The 18,725-nt window shown below is 54.9% G+C and overlaps 1 protein-coding gene across 2 annotated transcripts in view; it reads left to right on the top strand.

The window, feature by feature from the left end:
* Nucleotides 1-18,725, top strand: part of ELL (elongation factor for RNA polymerase II) — a 77,178-nt gene that overhangs the window by 46,389 nt on the left and 12,064 nt on the right. For both annotated transcript variants that reach the window (XM_030304682.1, XM_030304693.1), the window contains exons 2-6: nucleotides 313-360; nucleotides 7,262-7,383; nucleotides 7,800-7,963; nucleotides 10,073-10,347; nucleotides 13,670-13,794. In XM_030304682.1, coding sequence (XP_030160542.1) covers nucleotides 313-360; nucleotides 7,262-7,383; nucleotides 7,800-7,963; nucleotides 10,073-10,347; nucleotides 13,670-13,794 — 734 coding nt within the window. The remainder of the gene's footprint in view (nucleotides 1-312; nucleotides 361-7,261; nucleotides 7,384-7,799; nucleotides 7,964-10,072; nucleotides 10,348-13,669; nucleotides 13,795-18,725) is intronic.

Raw genomic sequence — 18,725 nt, 5'->3', positions numbered from 1 at the left:
CCCTTCTGAGAGGGTGTCTCTGGGTCAGGACAGCCTGGGCTGACGTTGGTTTGGGGAGGACAGTGAGGGACTGCCCACTGCTTGTGTCTCCACTCTTACTTCTTATATACCTGGCCCCCACAGCATCCGAGAACTCCTGCCGATCTTTTAAAATTCTGTTTCAGTGACCTTTCCTGGCATTTTCAGCGTGTGTGTGTTTTCTCTTGCCTCTCCTGAAAGCACTGTCCTTACACTACTCTTTCTACAACTGGGAAGTAAATCCCTGGATTTAGAGATATCTTAATGACACTTTCCTGTTTTTCTTTTTTGCAGGATTCTGTTTCACTGAGACCGTCAATCCGATTCCAGGGAAGTCAAGGGGTGAGTCTTTTTTGTCTTAATCGTATTTGGAATTGTGACCAGTGTGCTGTCTTGCCTGTCATGGCTTGCTGGGCACAGAGGCAGGCTGGGGGCAGCATTTTGGCCCCATCCGGCTCTGTGTCAGGCCAGGGCCTGTGCCAAGCTGAGGCCTGCCAGGTTGGTCCCACAGCCAGGGCCACACCAAGAGGCTGTCTGGGGCGAATGCAGCTTCTCTGTCCAGTGGCCCCTCAGAGTCTCCCCTTCCTTCCTGTAGCCAATGACTCCTGGGCCCCCCGTACTGATCTGATCTCTGTGCTGATTCAAAACGGAGGTGTCCTAGGGGCGCCTGGGTGGCTCAGTCGGTTGGGCGTCCGACTTCAGCTCAGGTCACGATCTCACGGTTTGTGAGTTCAAGCCCCACATCGGGCTCTTGTGCTGACACCTCGGAGCCTGGAGCCTGCTTCGGATTCTGTGTCTCATTCTCTCTCTGCCCCTCCCCCACTTGTGCTCTGTCTCTCAAAAGTAAATAAATGTAAAAAAATTTAAAAACAAAAAACAAAAAACCTGAGGTGTCCCAGAGGCCAAGTGGGACTGGAGCTGTAGCCTCCCTGGAAGCTGGTCTCTGTTGTTGGACCTGGGACCGTGGGTGTCTGATTTTGGTACTGGGCTGCTGGCCCAGGGGGTAGGTATAGAAACTCAGCACTCCCATTTTTTGTGAAATGTGTTTATTTCATTCTAAATGACCACCTTACAGAAAAAAATTGGAGAATAAAAGAAAGGATTAGTTGTCCACAATCCTTGCCTCCCAAGGCTTAGGACTTACCCCTGCCCCCTCCCCCGCCCCCCCCACAAATCCCTCACCCACCAAACATACCTTGATACACTGGTTTTTCTTGTGGTCTTTATTGCAAGTCTGTCTGTCTGTCTGTCTCTCTCTTTTTCTCTTTTTAATCTGAAGGGTTGCCACAAGTGTCTAAATCAGTTAGTTTCCACCTGACAGCTGGCCGGCTGCCTCCTTAAGAAGATCTGCGCACCTGCCAGGGTGCTCCAGAGAGACAGAGCCTCTAGAACATCCACGTGTCTGTGTGTACAGATACAAAGATACAAGGAGATGTATTGCAAGGCATTGGCTCACATAGTTGTGGGGCTGGTGAGGCTGAAAGTCATCCATGGGGAAGGCAGGAGTGGGCACTGTGGTCCATAGGCGACCTTCTTTCTCCTCAGGGAAACCTCAGTTTCCTTAAGGCCTTCAGCCGTTTGGGTGAGGCCCACTCAGACCATTGAGGGTCACTTTCTTAAAGTCAGCTGGTTGTGGATGCCACCACATCTACAGAATACCCCCATCCGGATTAGCATTCATGATGCCCCTGGGGACTGAGGCCTGGCCAGGTGCACACGTGAACTGAACTGAACTGACATTATTGCGAAGACCAGTTAAAGTCAGCAAGACCTCTTGAAAGGCCCCAGACTCCTCGCTCCCCCAGTTCCTCCTCTGGAACTTCTGCACCTCTCTTTGGTCCCATCAGTCTTGTGGCAGCCTTCCCTTTATTGTCCCTGGGACATTTCCCCAGTGGCAGAGGTCAGTGTTGGGGGGCGGGGCTCCCTCGGCTTGCTGCCAGACCGGTCCCATGGTGCCCTCTGGTGGCCAATAGTCATGCTGTACCCTCTGTAGTCGGGAAGATGCGGAAGCAGATGCCTGGAAAGGGCCACTAAAAGCCATGGCTTATCCTGTGAGCAGCATTTTCTGGTCAGCAGGACACCACACGGCCGCTCACGGAAGCACCATGAGGTTCTCCTGGGCCATGTTTTGTGTCACCCAAATTTCTGTGCAAAGCCTGAGAGCCACATCCATTCGAGTCAGGGGTCCTGCCACCTTAGAGTCAGAATCATGCTTTGCCCACTTTCCTTCCTTCTGGATTTTCTCATGTGTAACAGAGTTTCTAGAAGGTTCTGAGGGTACAGAGGCCCTGTGCCGCAGCTTTGGGCAAGTCAGGCCACAGTTCTCCACTCTTCCCTTTGTGAGCCTGGGGAGGGCTGTGCCAGGTAGAGACGAGGGGTGCTGTTCTTTCCCTGCTTGCTGTGAAGGGTCAGGCACTAGGTCTGCCCTCCGTGTCTGGACGTCATCCTTCTCTTCCTGGGCAGTGATGGGATGCATCCCCTACTCCCTGCCAGGTGTGAGGGGCCTGGCCTGGTGCTGGACACACAGCAGACGCTTTCCTGGCCGGGCCGCATCTGCATAGTCACCATGCTGCCAGAGGAGGCAGGGTGCCTGGGCTCTCCCCTCCCACCTCTCCTGGTCGCTGAGCTGCTTGTGTATAGCTGAGGGTGGGGATGGGGCCAGTGAGGTAGGCTGGGTACAGAGAGGAACGGGAGGCCAGAGGGGCGGGGCTGGGCAGGCCCATTCAGTGTTCGTGGTCCATGGGCTGAGTCCACGTTCCAGGCTCTGCATAGCGTGACAAGGACCGTCTTTCCCAGAGGCCCATGAAGCTGACAGACTGAAGGTCTGTAGGCTCTTGGCTCAGGGGCCTTTGCCAGTTCTTTTCACTGTCCCTCAGCCTCCTCGCCCAGGTGATGGGCTCTCTGCCTTGGGGGTTGTGTGTGTGGGGGGGTAATAAGGACTTAAGAAAACCAGTGTCCTTGCAGCCCACAGCAAGCTCACTCAGCCCCTAGTGCATGTCCCCCTTGGTGTGCACAGCCAGCATAGGACCTCAGTGTTGAGCGCTGCCTGGGGGCGAGGTGGTGGGAGTCCGATCTGGCCTGGTCGCCTCCCTGCCTATGCTTGTAAGCACCATGGGAGCCAGGCCTGCCCGAGGAGGTTGTGGTGTGTGGCCGGGCCCTGGCATTGGCTAGTTCCTTGGGGTGACTAATGGCATTTGCCAGTCTCTCACTTGTAGCGTGTTGGCCTCTAGGGTGTCATGCGCCAGAGCAAAGTGTTCATCTCTGTTTCATTGCCACGTACATGTTTGTGTTTGCATTCCCTGCCCTCTCCCAGACACTGAGCTGGCTGACCTGGGCCCCTCTGCTGTCTGGGGCTCACTTTTTTTTTTTCTTTTAAGTTTATTTTACTTATTTTGAGGGAGAGAGGGAGAGAGAGAGAATCCCAAGCAGGCTCCGCCAGCACGAAGCCCCGTGTAGGGCTTGAACTCACAAACTGTGAGATCATGACCTGAGCCAAAATCAGGAGTCGGACGCTTAACCGACTTAGCCACCCAGGTGCCCCTGGGGTTCACTTCTGAGTTGTGAACGTCTGACAGCTGGTGAAAAGTCAGCCTCCAGAGGGGAAAAGAAACCTCCACCTGGCCAGCCCCACCCCAAAACTCTTCAGTTGACGAAAAAAGAGAAGTAGGGGTGGTATCCAGGGCAGTTTAGCGTTGCGGCATTTGCCTGAGCTGCAGTTTCTAGAATGAAGTTTGGCAGGGCTGGTCGAAAGCCTTTGACCAATTTCTGTCTGTGTGTCCAGGAGCCAACTCTGAAGGAGCAGTCCGGGATGTGCACATGATTGAGGCACGAGGGTGCTTGTTGCCGTGTTGTCACAGGGACAATTTGAAAACAGTCTAAAAAATTTCTAAAATGGGGTGTTGCAGAGTCGGGAACCATCTGTGTGCCAAGGTTGAGCAGAGGGCAGGGGCGTGCACTCCCTCTTCTGAGCATCCTCGGTGAGTGAGGGCTTGAGAGCGGGTCTTGGAATGCAGGGAGGTGCTTAGAATGCACCCTGGTGTTGGGGTTGAGGGAGTGCCCCTGGGCCGAAGTGGCTGCTTTGCTCTTGGAAGTCAAGTTCAGCTGGACAACCGTGGTTCTCTTTACCCAGAACATGTTTTATTCTGAGGCTTCTTTAGGAAGCGAAAATAACTAAGAAAGCAAGTGTTGCCTGGAACCTTCTCTGGCCAGAGAGAACCTGGTCAGTTGGAGTTTGGGTTCCTGTGCGTACCTGTTTGTCTTGTTCTTACCGGAACGGAATATCGAGCCCTTCCCCCGTCAGTTTTTGCCACCAGGACTTGATGTGCCTTTTCACAGCTCCCGCCTGCACCTGCAGATCGGGGGGGGGGGGGGGGGGGGAGGGGAGGCAGGTCCCACTTAGGATGGATTTCAAAAGGAGGAGGAGGTGAGGGGCACCTGAGTGGCTCAGTCAGTTAAGTGTCCGACTCTTGATTTCAGGTCAGGTCATGATCTCGCTGTTCGTGAGATTGAGCCCTGCCTCGGGGTCCACACTGACGGTGCGGAGCCTGCTTGGGATTCTCTCCCCCTCCCCTGGTTACATGTGCACATTCTCAATCTCTCTCTCTCTCTCTCTCTCTCTCTCTCTCTCAAAATAAATAAATAAAAAGGAGGAGGTGAAAGGGCTCTGGCAGGGACCTGTGCCCCTCACAGGTCTCAGAGGCACTCAGGGCCGCCCAGGAAGGACAAGCCTGTTTGCTGCTCTGGGTCTGTGTACACAGACACTCGATTAGGTTTAAAGTGACTCCCCCTGCCCCCATAACCTGGAGTCAGGGCTGACCTTAGAGGCACCCAGACCTGCATGCCCAGGCCAGCTGAGGGCCACATGGTGGCCCCCGTGGGGCAGCCGAGACTCGGTCCAAGAGGCACATACTGCAGCTGAGCAGGGCTGACTGTCAGGCCACATCCTGGTACATGTGCCAAGCTCTTCGCTGGCACAGAGAAAGCCATGCATTCCTGGTCTATTCATGCCTAGATGGGGAATTTCCTTGCTCGGTGCCCACCGACTGGTAACCGATAACCAGCGTCACTGAGGAGCAGCAAAGCCGCCCGTTAACCAAAGGAGTCCTCAGGCCGTGGTAGTGCTGGGTGGCGATGGGGCCGAGAGACCTGGCCACAACAGGCTCCCAGCAAACTTCCCCTCTGCCTTCCTCCTTCCCCCGCTCGGGTGTCCCCGCCTTTGTCCTGAAGGATACTGGAGACCTCTGTGTGTGTCTCCCCTGTCCCCAGCAGCATCACGTTCTCCCATGCATCAGTTTCAAGCCCCGGGTTTCCCACCATCCTGTGGCCCCAGTGGCTACACAAACCCACCTCCGGGCTCTGTGTTGGGACCCCCACGTCCAGGACGAATTTTGGAGGTGGGCGCGCACACCTGTGTGGAAAAGGTTTAGATGGCATAAAAGGGTCACGGCGAAGAGTCCCCACGGCTCCCACCCAGAGAGAAGCACAATCACTTTGGGACTGAGACCTGACCTCCTGCCCTCCTCTCAGGGGTGACAGCCCAATGAGGACCATTGCCCTTGAGGCAGCCACTATCCTCTGAGCAGACTGAGATGGAAAGTGGCGCCTGGGGAGGCTATGTCTCCATCAGAGCCAGGATGAGATGAGGAGGAGGTTCAAGGATCGGGTGGAGGAAGAGCCACCCGATGGCAGGGGTGTCAGCTTCCACCGGAAGCTACTGTTGACTTGCTGACTTTGGGGTGCATGAGCTTCTGGCTGCATTCTGGGCAACGGCATCAGTGCGTATCTGGCTCTGGGTGCGTCTCCTGCAGTGACCCTCAGCAGCCTGAGCCTCAACATCTGGGCGGCGTGTTCCGGCTGCTTCTGTGATGGAGAACAAACGTCACATCCAAGAAGGGATGGGCCGGCAGCACAAGATGGCCACAAGTGTGAGACAAGGAGATGTCGCATACAGGCAGGACAGGGCTGAACTGCCTTATCTGGGAGCCAGTCTGTGCCACGTTGGCTCTCACTGTGCACGTCTGGGGCAGGGACTGACTGCAAGCTGGGCAGGCCACTCAGTATTTTGGGGCTAACTCTAGGCCAGGTGCACGTGCAGGTTCCCTTATGGGTCCACACACCACCCTGAGGAGCGGTGAAGGGAGGGAGGCTGTGAAGAGGGCAGCGGCCCTCCTTGTGACCTGAGCCACCGTGTCCTCAGTCTCAGGCTGAACTGCCCTTATTTACATATGACAGCTGGGCAAGGCTGGAATTCAGTTGGGGCCATGTTTGGTCCAGTGCTGATGAGGGAGGCATGGTGGTCTCACATCAGTGGAGAAGAAATAGGGCCTGGGCATACTGAGGTGGTTTAGCAGCCCAAGGATAAGGCCTGAATGGGGCCTGCCCACCCCCTCAACCTCCGTTTACCACTTCTGCCCCCCCTTGTTTGTGTGCCTAGCTGTGTTGAGTTCCTGCACTCAAAACCCAGGGATTACTTTATGAGGAGTCCCCACTGGTAACAGAGGGTTCTGGAGGCCCATCTTGTGCCCCAAATATGGGCCAGCAACCGGAGCATGGATCTTCCCACCAGCTTCCTCCACAGCCCCCAGGACTTCAACCCAGTGAGGGTTGGCCTGGAATGCAGCCCCGGCCCGTGGGTGCAATGCTATCCCACCTGCACCGAGCCCTGCACCTTGGCCGGGACCTTTGCTGTCTGTCTATCTGCCGGTCAGGCTGTCCCACCCTTCTGCAGAGGCACTGTCCGAAGTCAGGGTTCTATTAACCAAGACATTCATCCTTTGTCACATGTAACCGTGTCACGGTTTGTTGGGGGAGGGTGCGGCCGGTCTGTGAGCCCCTCGGGGCCTGCACCCGCCTTGGTCTTGGCTGCAGGACAGCGAATGGACATCCAGGTGGAGTGTGTATCCCACAGGGGAGCAAGGGTTGGAGCATATCGGCTGCTCAGTGTGCACTGGTAGCTACTGCTGCCCGTCTTGTCTCGCGTCACCTTCACACATGTCCCAGGCCAGATCTGCCCCATTTGCTGGGTGGGAAATTGGCTCATGGCCCAGATCAGGGTGGGCTCCCTGGCTCCGGGCGTGTGCTAAGTGCTCTGTGCTCCTCAGACCAACGTGCCATGCTTAGAAAGCACTGGCACTTCCTCCTTGTGTCAAGCTGTGGGGGACGGTCTGGGGTCCAGTGGATGGCCCATCCCACGGTCCCCTCCGTGATGTGGACCTCCCAATGATGTTTCTCCCTCTCCATGCAGCACATCTCCATCCCCCAGCCTGACTGCCCCACGGAGGCGCGGACCTTCTCCTTCTACCTCTCCAACATTGGCCGTGACAGCCCCCAGGGCAGCTTTGACTGCATCCAGCAATACGTATCCAGGTAAGGCCCCATCTGGGCACAGTGCCCCCTTCTTCTTCTTCTCTTTTTTTGAGGGGGGGTATTTATTTAAGTCATCTCTATACCCAATGTTGGGCTTGAACTCACGACCTCAAGATCAAGACCCGCGTGCTCTACTGACTGAGCCAGCCAGGCCATTCCAGATCCCCCTCCTCATACCCGAGCCTTGCTGCTGCATTCAGTGTGTCCAGGGCACAGGTGCAGGCCTGCTACCTCTGCCCAGGGGCCCGGGTTCCCTTGTCTTTTCCAGGTTAAGATACGCTGTGTGGAAACGATGCTGCTCAAGTTAGCGCTGGCCCCATTTCCAGCTGGGGGGTAACGGGGGAACACGGGCGCCCAGACCGTGTCTCCCTGTCATCCCAGGAGTTCACCTTAGCTTCTGGCCCCGTGTTTTGCAGCCACGGGGATGTTCACCTGGACTGCCTGGGCAGCATCCAGGACAAAATCACGGTGTGTGCCACCGATGACTCCTACCAGAAAGCACGACAGAGCATGGCACAAGCTGAGGAGGAGACACGGAGCCGTGGTGCCATCGTCATCAAGCCTGGAGGCCGCTACCTGGGTGAGGATGAGGCCTGCGACTCCGCCTGTGGGGGAGCTCATGCCTGCTGGGCAGCTGTGGTGGGGAGCAGGAGGGACTGAGGGCTTGTCCTGGCCAGGAGTGGGAATGGTGGGTTGACAGAGGTGCGGCCCCAAGCAAGGGGAGCCATCTCTCATTGTCAGGTCAGAAAAGGTCCTGTTGTACTGGCCAAGTCTATTGGGGGCTGTGGCATCTGCTGATTCCCCAGTTTGAATATGAGCCCCAAGAACTCCAGGAATTCCGAATCCACGAGCCCTTCTCTCAGGTTCTGACCTCGGGAATCCCTACCCATCAGGGAGATAGACACGCTCCTCGATGGCAGGGCTGGGGTCTGTCCTCCTTCAGCTGCCACCCCTGCCCTCACCCGCCTGGCTGGCTCTTCCCCAGGCCTGACACGGCCAGCGGCAAGGTGCCGATTGTGAGATGTGCCCTATGGCAAATAGTCTGCTGCTGGGTTGGGGCCGGCAAGGGCCTGTCAGGTCACAACTGGGAAGGAAATGTGTTGATTTCCTGCTGGACGAGAAGGCTCTGGCAGCTCATCATCTGCTTGGAAACGGTTTTGGTGAAGTTGAGACACCAGCAGCATGAAAAGTGTTTACTTTTAGGAAGCTCCATTCTTGCTTTAGTCTTCCCAGCACCTAGACCCAGACAGGTTCAAGAGTCATCAGGATTCAAGGCCAAGAGGAAGGGCGTTAGGCCCGAGAAAGGCACAAAATGGCTTACAGCAAACAGGACCTTAGTGGCTTTTGGGGTTTTTTGTTTTTTAAGAAAAGGTGGGAGGATTTCAAAGGCCCCCAAAGGAGTATGTGATTTCACTGGCGTGGCAGTGGGGTTGGCTCTGAGCGAAACCCTAGGCAGGAGGAGTAGGAGTCCATGCTACCAGTGAACGCTGCATCCTGCTGGATGTGGCCGTGCATGCCGAGGGAGCCCATGCCCTGGGCTGTGAGCTGCTGCTGGGGACAGAGCCGCCCGAGAGCAGCAGCCAGAAGCCAGAAATGCTTCCCCTGCCTGCTCTCGCCTCAGCGTGCAAATGTGGACATTCATATACATCTTAGTAAGTTTCTGGGTCCTTCAGCCAAAAACTTGGTCAAAAGTGTGGCTTGTTGTACCACTTTGGGGACGGCGAGAGTTCTTGGTTTCGGTTCTGGTGGCAGCACTTGTCTCCTGGCCTCTGAAAGCGTAGTCATGTATGTCCCACTGCGTCAGGCCTCTCCTCTACCCTGCGTCAGCCCATCAGCTGGGTCCTCTGGGAACAAAGTCTGGCCCTAAGGATTTTGACAGCACTCCTTCCCGTATTAATTTGACAAATGAGATTTAAGGGATGAGAGCAAAACAAAAAGTTCTTGTGGAGAGCTTTCTGGCCCAAGGACGTGAGGCACGCGCTGACCTCACTTGGCCGTGCACGTTCCCTCAGTGGCCGTGCTGCCGTCCAGGGTGGAGTTAACAAATTCTGAGCAGAGGCCCCTCCCTCAAGAGCAGTGCTGGAGTCTGTTCGCACTAGGGGGGTGGGGGATCGGGCCGCTGCCCCCCTCCCCCGGGACTCTGGGTCTGTCCAAGAAGCACTTGACGGGGCTGCAGCCTGGGGAGCTGCTCCTACCCCGGGGTCTCCAGAGAAGCTGCCCAAGCGGCCCCATACCTTTATCCACTCCTCCTTTATCATAAAAGAGAATGGCGGATCCTGTGGCTGGAGAGTGCTGCGATGTGTGGGCTCTGGGGGCGCCTGCCTCTGGCCGTTCAGGAACCCCACCCTTTTCATCAGCCGCCCTCTCCGTATAGCGGTCGGCCTGCCCTTGATGAAATCCATTAAAACTCTGAACATACCTCTGTTTCCTGCAGCTCCCGCTTCTGACACTTGGGGCCCTGCAAGGGCCTGGTAGCTGTGTGTGGTCAGTAGATGGTGTACTCAGCTCTCCAAGTCCCCACGGAGCAGGCCAGGCTGGATGGGGCTCCAGCTGCCTTCCCCTTGGGCTGTCAGCCGTCAGCGGGCGTCCACGCACTCGCTCAGAGTTCGGCATCAGCCCCAGGCAGAGGGACACAGAGGCCGTACCCCCTCACCCCCTTAAATCCCTAATGCCTTGGCTCTCGTTGCAGGCAAGAAGGTTCAGTTTCGGAAACCAGCCCCGGGGGCCACGGACGCCGTGCCCTCCCGGAAGCGGGCGACGCCGATCAACCTGGCGAGTGCCATCAAGAAGAGCAGTGTCGGTGGCATTAGTGGGGGCAGTGGGGTGTCTCAGAGGCCCTTCCGTGACCGAGTGCTGCACCTCCTGGCGCTGAGGCCCTATCGGAAGGCTGAGCTGTTGCTACGGCTGCAGAAGGACGGCCTGGCCCAGGCGGACAAGGATGCGCTGGACGGCCTCCTCCAGCAGGTTCGTGCTTGCCCGGGGCCAGGTGGAGGGTTCAGTCAACCTTGAGTGGCCTCGGCAGAGGGTCTGGACACAGGGGTGCTGGGAAGAGCCCTTCCTGGGATCTCCTCCAAGATTCGCAGCCTGCCTCAGAGCCTCAGCCTCCCGGGTTAGGACCGGCTTAAGGGTGTCACGGACACGTTGCTGGCCATGGTGCTTGTTGTCCAGTGGCTCCGAGGTTGGCTCGGAGGGAGGTCAGCATGCTCCTCCTTCGCTGTCTGCTACCACACAGGCAGCGGGCACAGCACAGAGGATCCAACAAAGACTTCGCCGCCTGAGGCTTTTAGAATTTAAAGAAGCCTGGGTGACCGCATATGTGAGTTAACAAGAGCACAGGCTCCACGGTCAGTGGGCGTCCCTACCACACCAGCCGTGGCTCTGGGCAAGGGGCTTCACGTGGAGACCCTCAGGCTTCCGTGTGTGGCTGCAGCTTGCCCGCAGCGCCTCTTGAGGGGTTGAACGTGATGTCAGCAGATGAAGCCTGCTATTAGGGCACAGCTCAGGCTTTGGAGCAGGAGGGGGGGGCCTGTCTCCCAAAGCCCCCGGAGGGAGTCTGAGGACCCCTGGGAAGGTGAACGGCTCGCTCTGGCTTCGCCACATCAGCCAGACCACGCAGATGCCTCCTTGCTGTGAAGTGGGGATGGGCCACCGTGGAGCCCTGCTGTGAGGTCCACGTGGCTGGCATGACAGTCGCATCCCGCGGAGGAGGTGTGGCCGAGCCTCCAGGGATTCTGTCCGCCAACTCACCTGCGTCCCACCTCAGACGCTCCTGGCAGCAGTGCAGAACTCACATGCTGTGACAGTTGGTAGCTGTGTCTGAGGATGAGCCACGGGGTTCGCGGCCCCTCACGTCACCAGGACCCTGGCCTCAGGGGCTCTACTTGGCAGGAACCCCTGTGTGGATGTGGCCTCTTGAGCCACTGTCCCCCACTCAGAGGCTGTGCAGGCGAGGACCAAGCTTTAAGGTTTCTCCCTCTGAGCTCACGAGTTGGCTCCTGGCCTATTAGAAGGTAGATATGTAGCTTGATGGCTCAGAAGTTTTCTTTGGCAGAGGGGCTTGCCAAAGCATCCAGAAAGCTCCAGAACAGGAATGATGTTCTTAGGGGGCTTGTTTCCTTGGGAAGTCGCAGGTGTCAGCCTTATCCTTGGGAACTCAAGGGAAGCACAGTGGAGGCCCTTCCCCTGGGCTGGAGCTCAGAATGAGGCAGGGCTGGCAGATTGCCAGGTCTTCAGATGTGAGCCAGGACTGAAGACGCAGGTGGGACCTGTGCCCACCTGGACATGCCTGTAGTCCACACCGCTTCCCAGTCAGGCCTCCATTGGCCCCTACTGTGGTGTTCTTGGGAACGCCCATGCTCCCACCTTCCTCTCTTGCCCTGTTTGTGCCCAGAGTAAAGAAGAAGCACTTGAACCCCTCAAACCAGAACGTGAAACTTAACTGACCGTGCACACAGTTACACCTGAGATTTACCCTCTGAGCAGTCCTCCGATGCAGCAAGAATGCCAGCGGGCTCAGTTTTCCAAAGAGAAAGGGGATCTGTCGGGGCTGATGTCGTTGTGCCAGGGGTTCCTGCTGCTTTTTTAACCTCTGAGATGCTCTCATTGCTCCCAGGACCAGAGAGGTACCCTGCTGGGCTCTGGCTTCTTAGGTTGATTTGGAGTCAGCAGCCTCCCGTGGTGTCGGTGGCAGAGGGTGCTCCCCATGTCTACTGTGATTTCTTCTAAATGGCCCCATCTGCCTTGTGCTTCTGTATTTACTACCCAGCTTGTTCTCCCTGGTGGTCGTGGGCAGTAGCAGGACCCCGTCAGCTTGAGGAAGGGGAAGGTCTCTGGGAACACTGTGGGCCGGGCCTTGCCCCGGCTGGTCATTTCCAGCCGCCCCCAAGTGATCAGGGATTCCGATGAGCAACACACACGAAACCACACTCCTCAGAGGAACCTTCCCTCTTCCTTCTGTGAAAACATCCAAAGCAAAGATTTAAAGCATCTGTCTCCGGTGCTGGCGGGGCCTCAGAGAAACCCACAGGCTCGCCCCCCATGGGTGGGAGTGTTGACGGGTGGGTGGCTCTTCTGGAGAGCGTTTTAGCAAAACGCATCAAGAGCCATAAAAATGTTCAGAGCCTTTGACCCATTAATCCCACTTCTGGGAAGCTGGCCGAAGGAAAACGTCGCCAGCATGGAAAAACCTGCACACAGCGGTGTCTGTTTATATGCTACAGAGAAACTGGAAATGGCGTCAGCATCCAACAAAGGAGAAACCTTTGAGTAAATCACAGTGCAGATGTTTGGTGGAATATTACTCAACCATTAAAAAATGTTCCCTGTAGAAACCGCTGTGACACAGAGTCCTCTCAGAAGAGCCCGTGAGAGTGAAAAACAGCCGCCGCGCCAGCTCCCTGCGGCCGTGCGCTAAAGGCCAGCGAGATAGTCCCGGAAGTACCCGCTTTGGGGTGGGGCCCGAACTTCTATAAGCATCCTCAGGGTCAACGTTTTGAGTCTGCCTTCACAGTCTTGGAGACCAGCTCAGCCTTTGCTACCCCGCCTGAGCAGGGCTGGCTGGTTGCGGGGAAGGTGGACTTAGCCTGGCCCCTGGAGGCCCCGGCTGCCCCAGCCTCCGCCACGTGTGTCCGGGGAGTGTGTATTCGAGAGCGGGCGTCGGTCTGTTCAGACTGCTGTTGAGAGAATAACATAAACTGGTGGCGTATAAACAACAGACGTTTACTTCCCGCAGTTCTGGAGGCTGGGAGGTCTAAGATCGAGGCGCCAGCAGATTGGGGGTTTGGTGAGGGCCCTCTTCCCAGTTCACAGAGTGGGTCTTCTCACTGTGTCATCACGTGGCAGGAGTGGCGAGGGCCCTCTGGAGTCTCTTATAGGGGGCACTGCTCCCGTTCATGAGGGCTCTAAACCCTCATGACCTCATCACCTCCCAAAGGCCCCACCTCCTAACACCATCATTTTGGGTGTTAAGATTTAACTTGAATTTGGTGAAGATGAAACGTTCAGTCGGGAGGCTGGTGATGGGGTCCTGCGAGTATAGATGGCAGCACCGCCCCTTTAGGAGCCAACCTGTCTTCCGGCAGCTGTAAGACACGTGTGTCAGGACCTGGTGTTCTGACCCCTCTGCATCCCAAGGCTTGCTGCCCCGGTAGGCAGGGGATTTGGCGGGGGGGGGGGGGTTCTGTCCTCTTTCCCCTCCTGTGTGTCTGCCCCCACCTTCCATCAAATGCTTTCAGTAGCTCCTGCTTCCCCTGGGCTTCCCGCAAGGTGATTCTGGTTCTTCTTACAGGTGGCCAACGTGAATGCCAAGGATGGCACATGCACGCTGAAGGACTGTGTGTATAAGGATGTGCAGAAGGACTGGCCTGGCTACTCGGAAGGGGACCAGCAGCTGCTGAAGCGGATGCTGGTCCGGTAATGCCGCCTCCCATCTCTGGGCCTGTCCCCACACCTTGGTTCTGGGGCAGATCTCCTCCTGAGGATGCTGGGGTGGCCTTGTGTGGTTCTGAAGGCCACAGGGCCCTTGAGCAGGATGGAAGGATCCATGGAGACTCTCTGGCAGTCTTTCCCCGCTGCCTGGGACGCCACAGTGCCCGGGCAGCCCACCGTGGCCCCTTGTCGGGGGAAAGGCCAGCCCCTGCTGGGTGGAGTGGAGGGCACAAGTCACTGTCCTGAACACCAGAATGCCCAGACAGAAGGATTCAGTCCACCCAGCTTATCCCAGTGCCTCCTTTCCTTTCCCATCAGGCTCCCTTCCCAAACCTGCACACCCCCACAGGCTTCTGCTGTAGGCCACTTCCTTCTTAAGAAGAACCTCTCGAGATCTTGAAGCAGAGAGAAACAAAGCAAAACAAAACTCCCCACAGACATGATTAAGTAGCATTAATTAAACACATTCCCTCTCAGATTAATTGGGACCTGAGGTCAGGAGTGGCCTTGGTGGCCCAGGGGAGGAGTGGTTAAGAAGGCCCCTGCCTGGCTCAGGCAAGCAATTAATGATTTCCTTCTCAATTGATGCCTGACTTGGGAGCCGGGCTGTGAAGCGGCTTTCAGAGCAGGCTGATACACTAATTAGTCCTTAAGTGATTTCTCAGGGACTTGGAGTTATTTATGAGGTGTGTGTGTGTGTGTGTGTGTGTTTTGAAGTTCAGCTGTTTAAAGCACTAATTGCGTGTAGAAAGCAGAGCCGATTTGGGGCCGCTCTAGGTGAACCCGGAGTTTCTCATCAGCCCTGCAGGGCACTCCTCCCCAAGCCAGTACCTGTTTCTAGGCCAGCCTAGGGTCACGGCTCCGGCTGTCCAGAGGTCTTGGGGAGACTGAGAGGAGAGGTTTTCAGCAGAAGACCCCCCCCCGCCCCCATCCCCTCTCTGGGGTCTGCTGTTGCCCCAGCTAAATATGTCTTGAGTTGAAATGGTCAAGTTTACCTACCCAAGTGCTTGGAGGTGGCAAGGGGCACACGAGGGACACTCACTGCAAGACTGTACCTGTCCTCCCGTCCTTCAGAGCCTCTCACTAACTGGCTGCTTGTTCTCAGACCCTGAGGGCATTGGCCACACTGAGCTCCCCAGAAGGGGAATGGCCAGGAGTGTGTGTGTGTGTGTGTGTGTGTGTGTGTGTGTGTGTGTGTAGGTGGGGTCAGGAGGAATCTCGGCTCTGGAGCTTTGTGCTGTTCCGGGCTCGTATTCCCTGCTCTGCTGAGTGAGCTGCCGGGACTCGTGTAAACCCAAGGCACTTGGCTTCCGCCCGGGCCAGCTCTTCCCTCTGCATGGGCCAGCTTAGGGATCAGCCTCGCCAGGACACACTCGACTTACCAGCAGCACCTACCGTCCTTGGAAGCTTGAACTGGTTGGTGTGCAGAAGTCAGGGTCAGCATCTTCGATGCCCGTGACCACGCTGAAGGTGACCCCAGCCACCTGTCTGCTCAGTTCTTTTTTAGGTTGTTCACGCCCCGAAGAAAACCCCATGCATAGCAGTTCTTGAAGCCATGGCCCCATCGCAGGAAGGAAAACTGGGCCTCGGGGTATTTCTGCTGGTGGGGAGTAGGGACGCGTGTCACCCCGGAAGCTGGGCCATCTCCTTTTCCTACAGCTTGTTCAAAATCCATACCTGAGTTAAGCACGCTTCTGCTTGCAGAGTCTACCTGGGCCCCTGAGGCTTTGCTCTACACGGACACCCACTTCCTGCATCCTTTCGATTCTTTCTCTGTGCTTCTGTTCCCCATGTGTGTAGCTGCTGGGGCCCGTCCTGCCCCAGGTGTTCCCAGTGCAGGATGAGACTTTGGCAACGTTGCCTGGCCTTACACTCACTCCCCTCAACCCTGCCACCACCTGCACTTGTCCTGGCCTCGCTTCCCTGAGGGCAGGCATCTGGACCACACGCCAAACCACAGTCACCATCCCATCACATATGCTCTTTGTGGACTTGGTAACCTGCTTGGCTGCCCTGTCACTTACTCTGCTCATTCGCGTTGTCCTTCACAACCCAAGCTTCCCCTGGTTGTCCCATGGCCTTTTGTCACTTTCAGCAGATCAGAGGTCCTGCCGGTTCCCCCAGGAGACCGCTCCACTCCTGTTCCCCTCTCACTCTCCTCTCGCTCTCCTCACTCCTCTCCCTCTCCCTGTGCAAGCTCTCCCACTCCTGGGTCTGCGATTCTGCCCTGGTGCTGAAGGGATACAGCTCCTGAGGAAAGGGCTTTGATTGGCCCCTCTGCCATAGCTCAGTCAGATTGGATTGGCAGTTGCCCAAGTCTGGGCCTTCAGATCCCGAGGACTTTTGCCTCCATGTTGAAGGCCTGGCCCACAAGGGTTGGAGGTTCCCCACCCAGCCATTTACACGTCTGCGTGATCACGGCGTGGCCTGGCAGGTGCTCTGGGGCGAGTGTCTCTGCTCTCACAGCCTGAAAACTCCCTTCATCCTTCTTCCCACCCTGTGTGTGCTCCTGGAAAGGCTTCCTATGCCCCTCCGGCAACCTCCCTTTATGTGAGGCAGGGGGCAGAGAGGGGGAGGGGAGTGGAGGTGTCAGAGGTACGGGGGGAGGGTTGTGCTCCATAAACTGTCCACTTTCGCATCTTCCCCATTGCACGTCGCTCTCTCTTTTCAGCTTCTCCCATCCCATCCCTTTTGCCAATTGTTTCTAGCTCCCACTGGTCTTTGGTCTGGTTTTTTGTGGCATCACATTCTCATTCCGTGGGAGTGATGTTTTTATTTTAAAATTTTTCATTGTTGAAATATGGTTGACATACGGTGTTACATTAGATTCAAGTCTACAGCATAATGATATGACAGTTCTGTACATTTTTCAGTGCTCACCAGTAAGTGCAGTGTGGTCACCATCTGTAACCCTGTGAGACTGTTACAGTGTTACTGACTGTATTCCCCATGCGGTACTTTTTGTGCCTGTTCCGGTGACTTAATTATTTTATAACTGGAAGTTTGTATCTCTTAATTCCCTTCGCCTCTTTCTCCCCCCCCTCCATGCCCCTCCCCTCTGGCAGCCACCAGTTTGTTCTCTGCATTTATGAGTCTGTTTCTCTTTTCATTTGTGTGTTCATTTTATTTATTTATTTATTTCATCTTATGTTTTAGATTCCACATATAAGTGAAATAATATGGTATTTGTCTAACTTATTTCACATAGCATAATACCTTCTCGGTCCATCCACATTGTTGCAGACAGTGAGGCCCCATCCTTTTTTATGGCTGAGTAATATTCCGTTGTTTTTATATTCCACATTCTTTTTTATCTTGTTCATCTATTCGCGGCCACTTAGGTTGCTTTCATATCTTGGCTATTGTAAGTAATGCTTCAGTCAACTTAGGGGAGCTTGTATATTTTTGATTCGTTTGTTTGTTTCCTCTGTATAAGTACCCAGTAGTGCTATTGCTAATTGCCTGGTAGTTCTGTTTTTAAATTTGGGGGGGGGGACCTCCATACTGTTTTCCACAGTGGCTGTACCAGTTGGCATTACTCCCAACAGTGCAGGAGGGTTCCCTTTTCTCCCCATCCTCACCAGCACTCGTTTCTTTTCTTTTCGATACTAGCCGTTCCGACAGGTGTGAAGTGATATCTCATGGTTTTGATTTGCATTTCCCTGATGACTAGTGATGTTGAATATCTTTTCCTGTAGCTGTTGGCCATCTGTAGGTCTGTGGGAAAATATCTGTTCAGATTTTCTGCCCTTTTTAAAGTCAGATTATTTGTGGGGTGTTTTTGGTTTTTTGGTTTTTTTTTTTTTGGGTGTTGAGTTGTGTAAGTTCTTTATATGTTTTGGGTATTAATCCCCTAGCAGATGTATAATTTGCAAGTATCTTTTCCTGTTCAGTAGGTTGTCGTTTTGTTTTGTCGATGTTCCCTTGCCGTGCAAAAGCTTTTTATTTTGATGAAGTCCCAATTGTTTGTGCTTTTTTTCCCCCTGCCTGAGGACATGCATCCAACAGATATGTTGCTAAACTCAGTGTACAAGAGATTACTGTCTGTGTTTTCTTTTTAGAAGTTTTATGGTTTCAGGTCTCACATTTAGGTCTTTAATCCATTTTGAGTTTATTTTTGTGTATGGTGTAAGCAGGTGGTCTGGTTTCATCCTTTGGCATATAGGTGTCCAGTTTCCCAACAGCATTTATTGAAGAGGCTGTCTTTTCCCTGTTGGATATTCTTGCCTCCTTTGTCCTGGATTAATTGACCATATAAGCGTGAGTTTACTTATGGGCTCTCTATTCTGTTCCATTGATCTATGTGTCTATTTTTTTGTGCTAGTATTATGCTGTTTTGATTATTATAGCTTTATATTGTGTCTTTTTTTAAAATTTTTTAAATGTTTATTTATTTTTGAGAGGCATACAAGGTGTGAGTGGGGGAGAGGCAGAGAGAGAGACACAGAATCTGAAGCAGGCTCCAGGCTCTGAGCTGTCAGCACAGAGCCCGGCGCGGGGCTCAAACCCGCGAACTGTGGGATCATGACCTGAGCCGAAGTCGGACGTTCAACCGACTGAGCCACCCAGGCGCCCCTGTACTGTATCTTGGAACACGGGATTGATGCCTCCAGCTTTGTTCTTTCTCACAATTCAGTGGCATTAATTATATCCACAGCATTGTACAACTACTACCTCTAGCTGGTTCCAGAACATGTCCCCAAAGATGGAACCCCACATTAGCAGATACTCCCATCGCCCTCCCCCAGCCCCTGGTAACCACCAATCTGCTTTCTGTGTCTGGACGTTTCGTATAAACGGGATCATACACCACGTGGCCTTGTCTGACTGGCTTCTTTTACTCTGTAACGTTTTTTAAGGTTCCTGTAGATTGTAACACGTGGCAGAGCCTTGTTCCTTTTTGTGGCTCAGTAATA

This window comes from Lynx canadensis, chromosome A2, assembly GCF_007474595.2.
Source record: "Lynx canadensis isolate LIC74 chromosome A2, mLynCan4.pri.v2, whole genome shotgun sequence".
Lineage (NCBI taxonomy): Eukaryota > Metazoa > Chordata > Mammalia > Carnivora > Felidae > Lynx > Lynx canadensis.
This window is presented reverse-complemented; position numbering and strand designations above follow the sequence as displayed.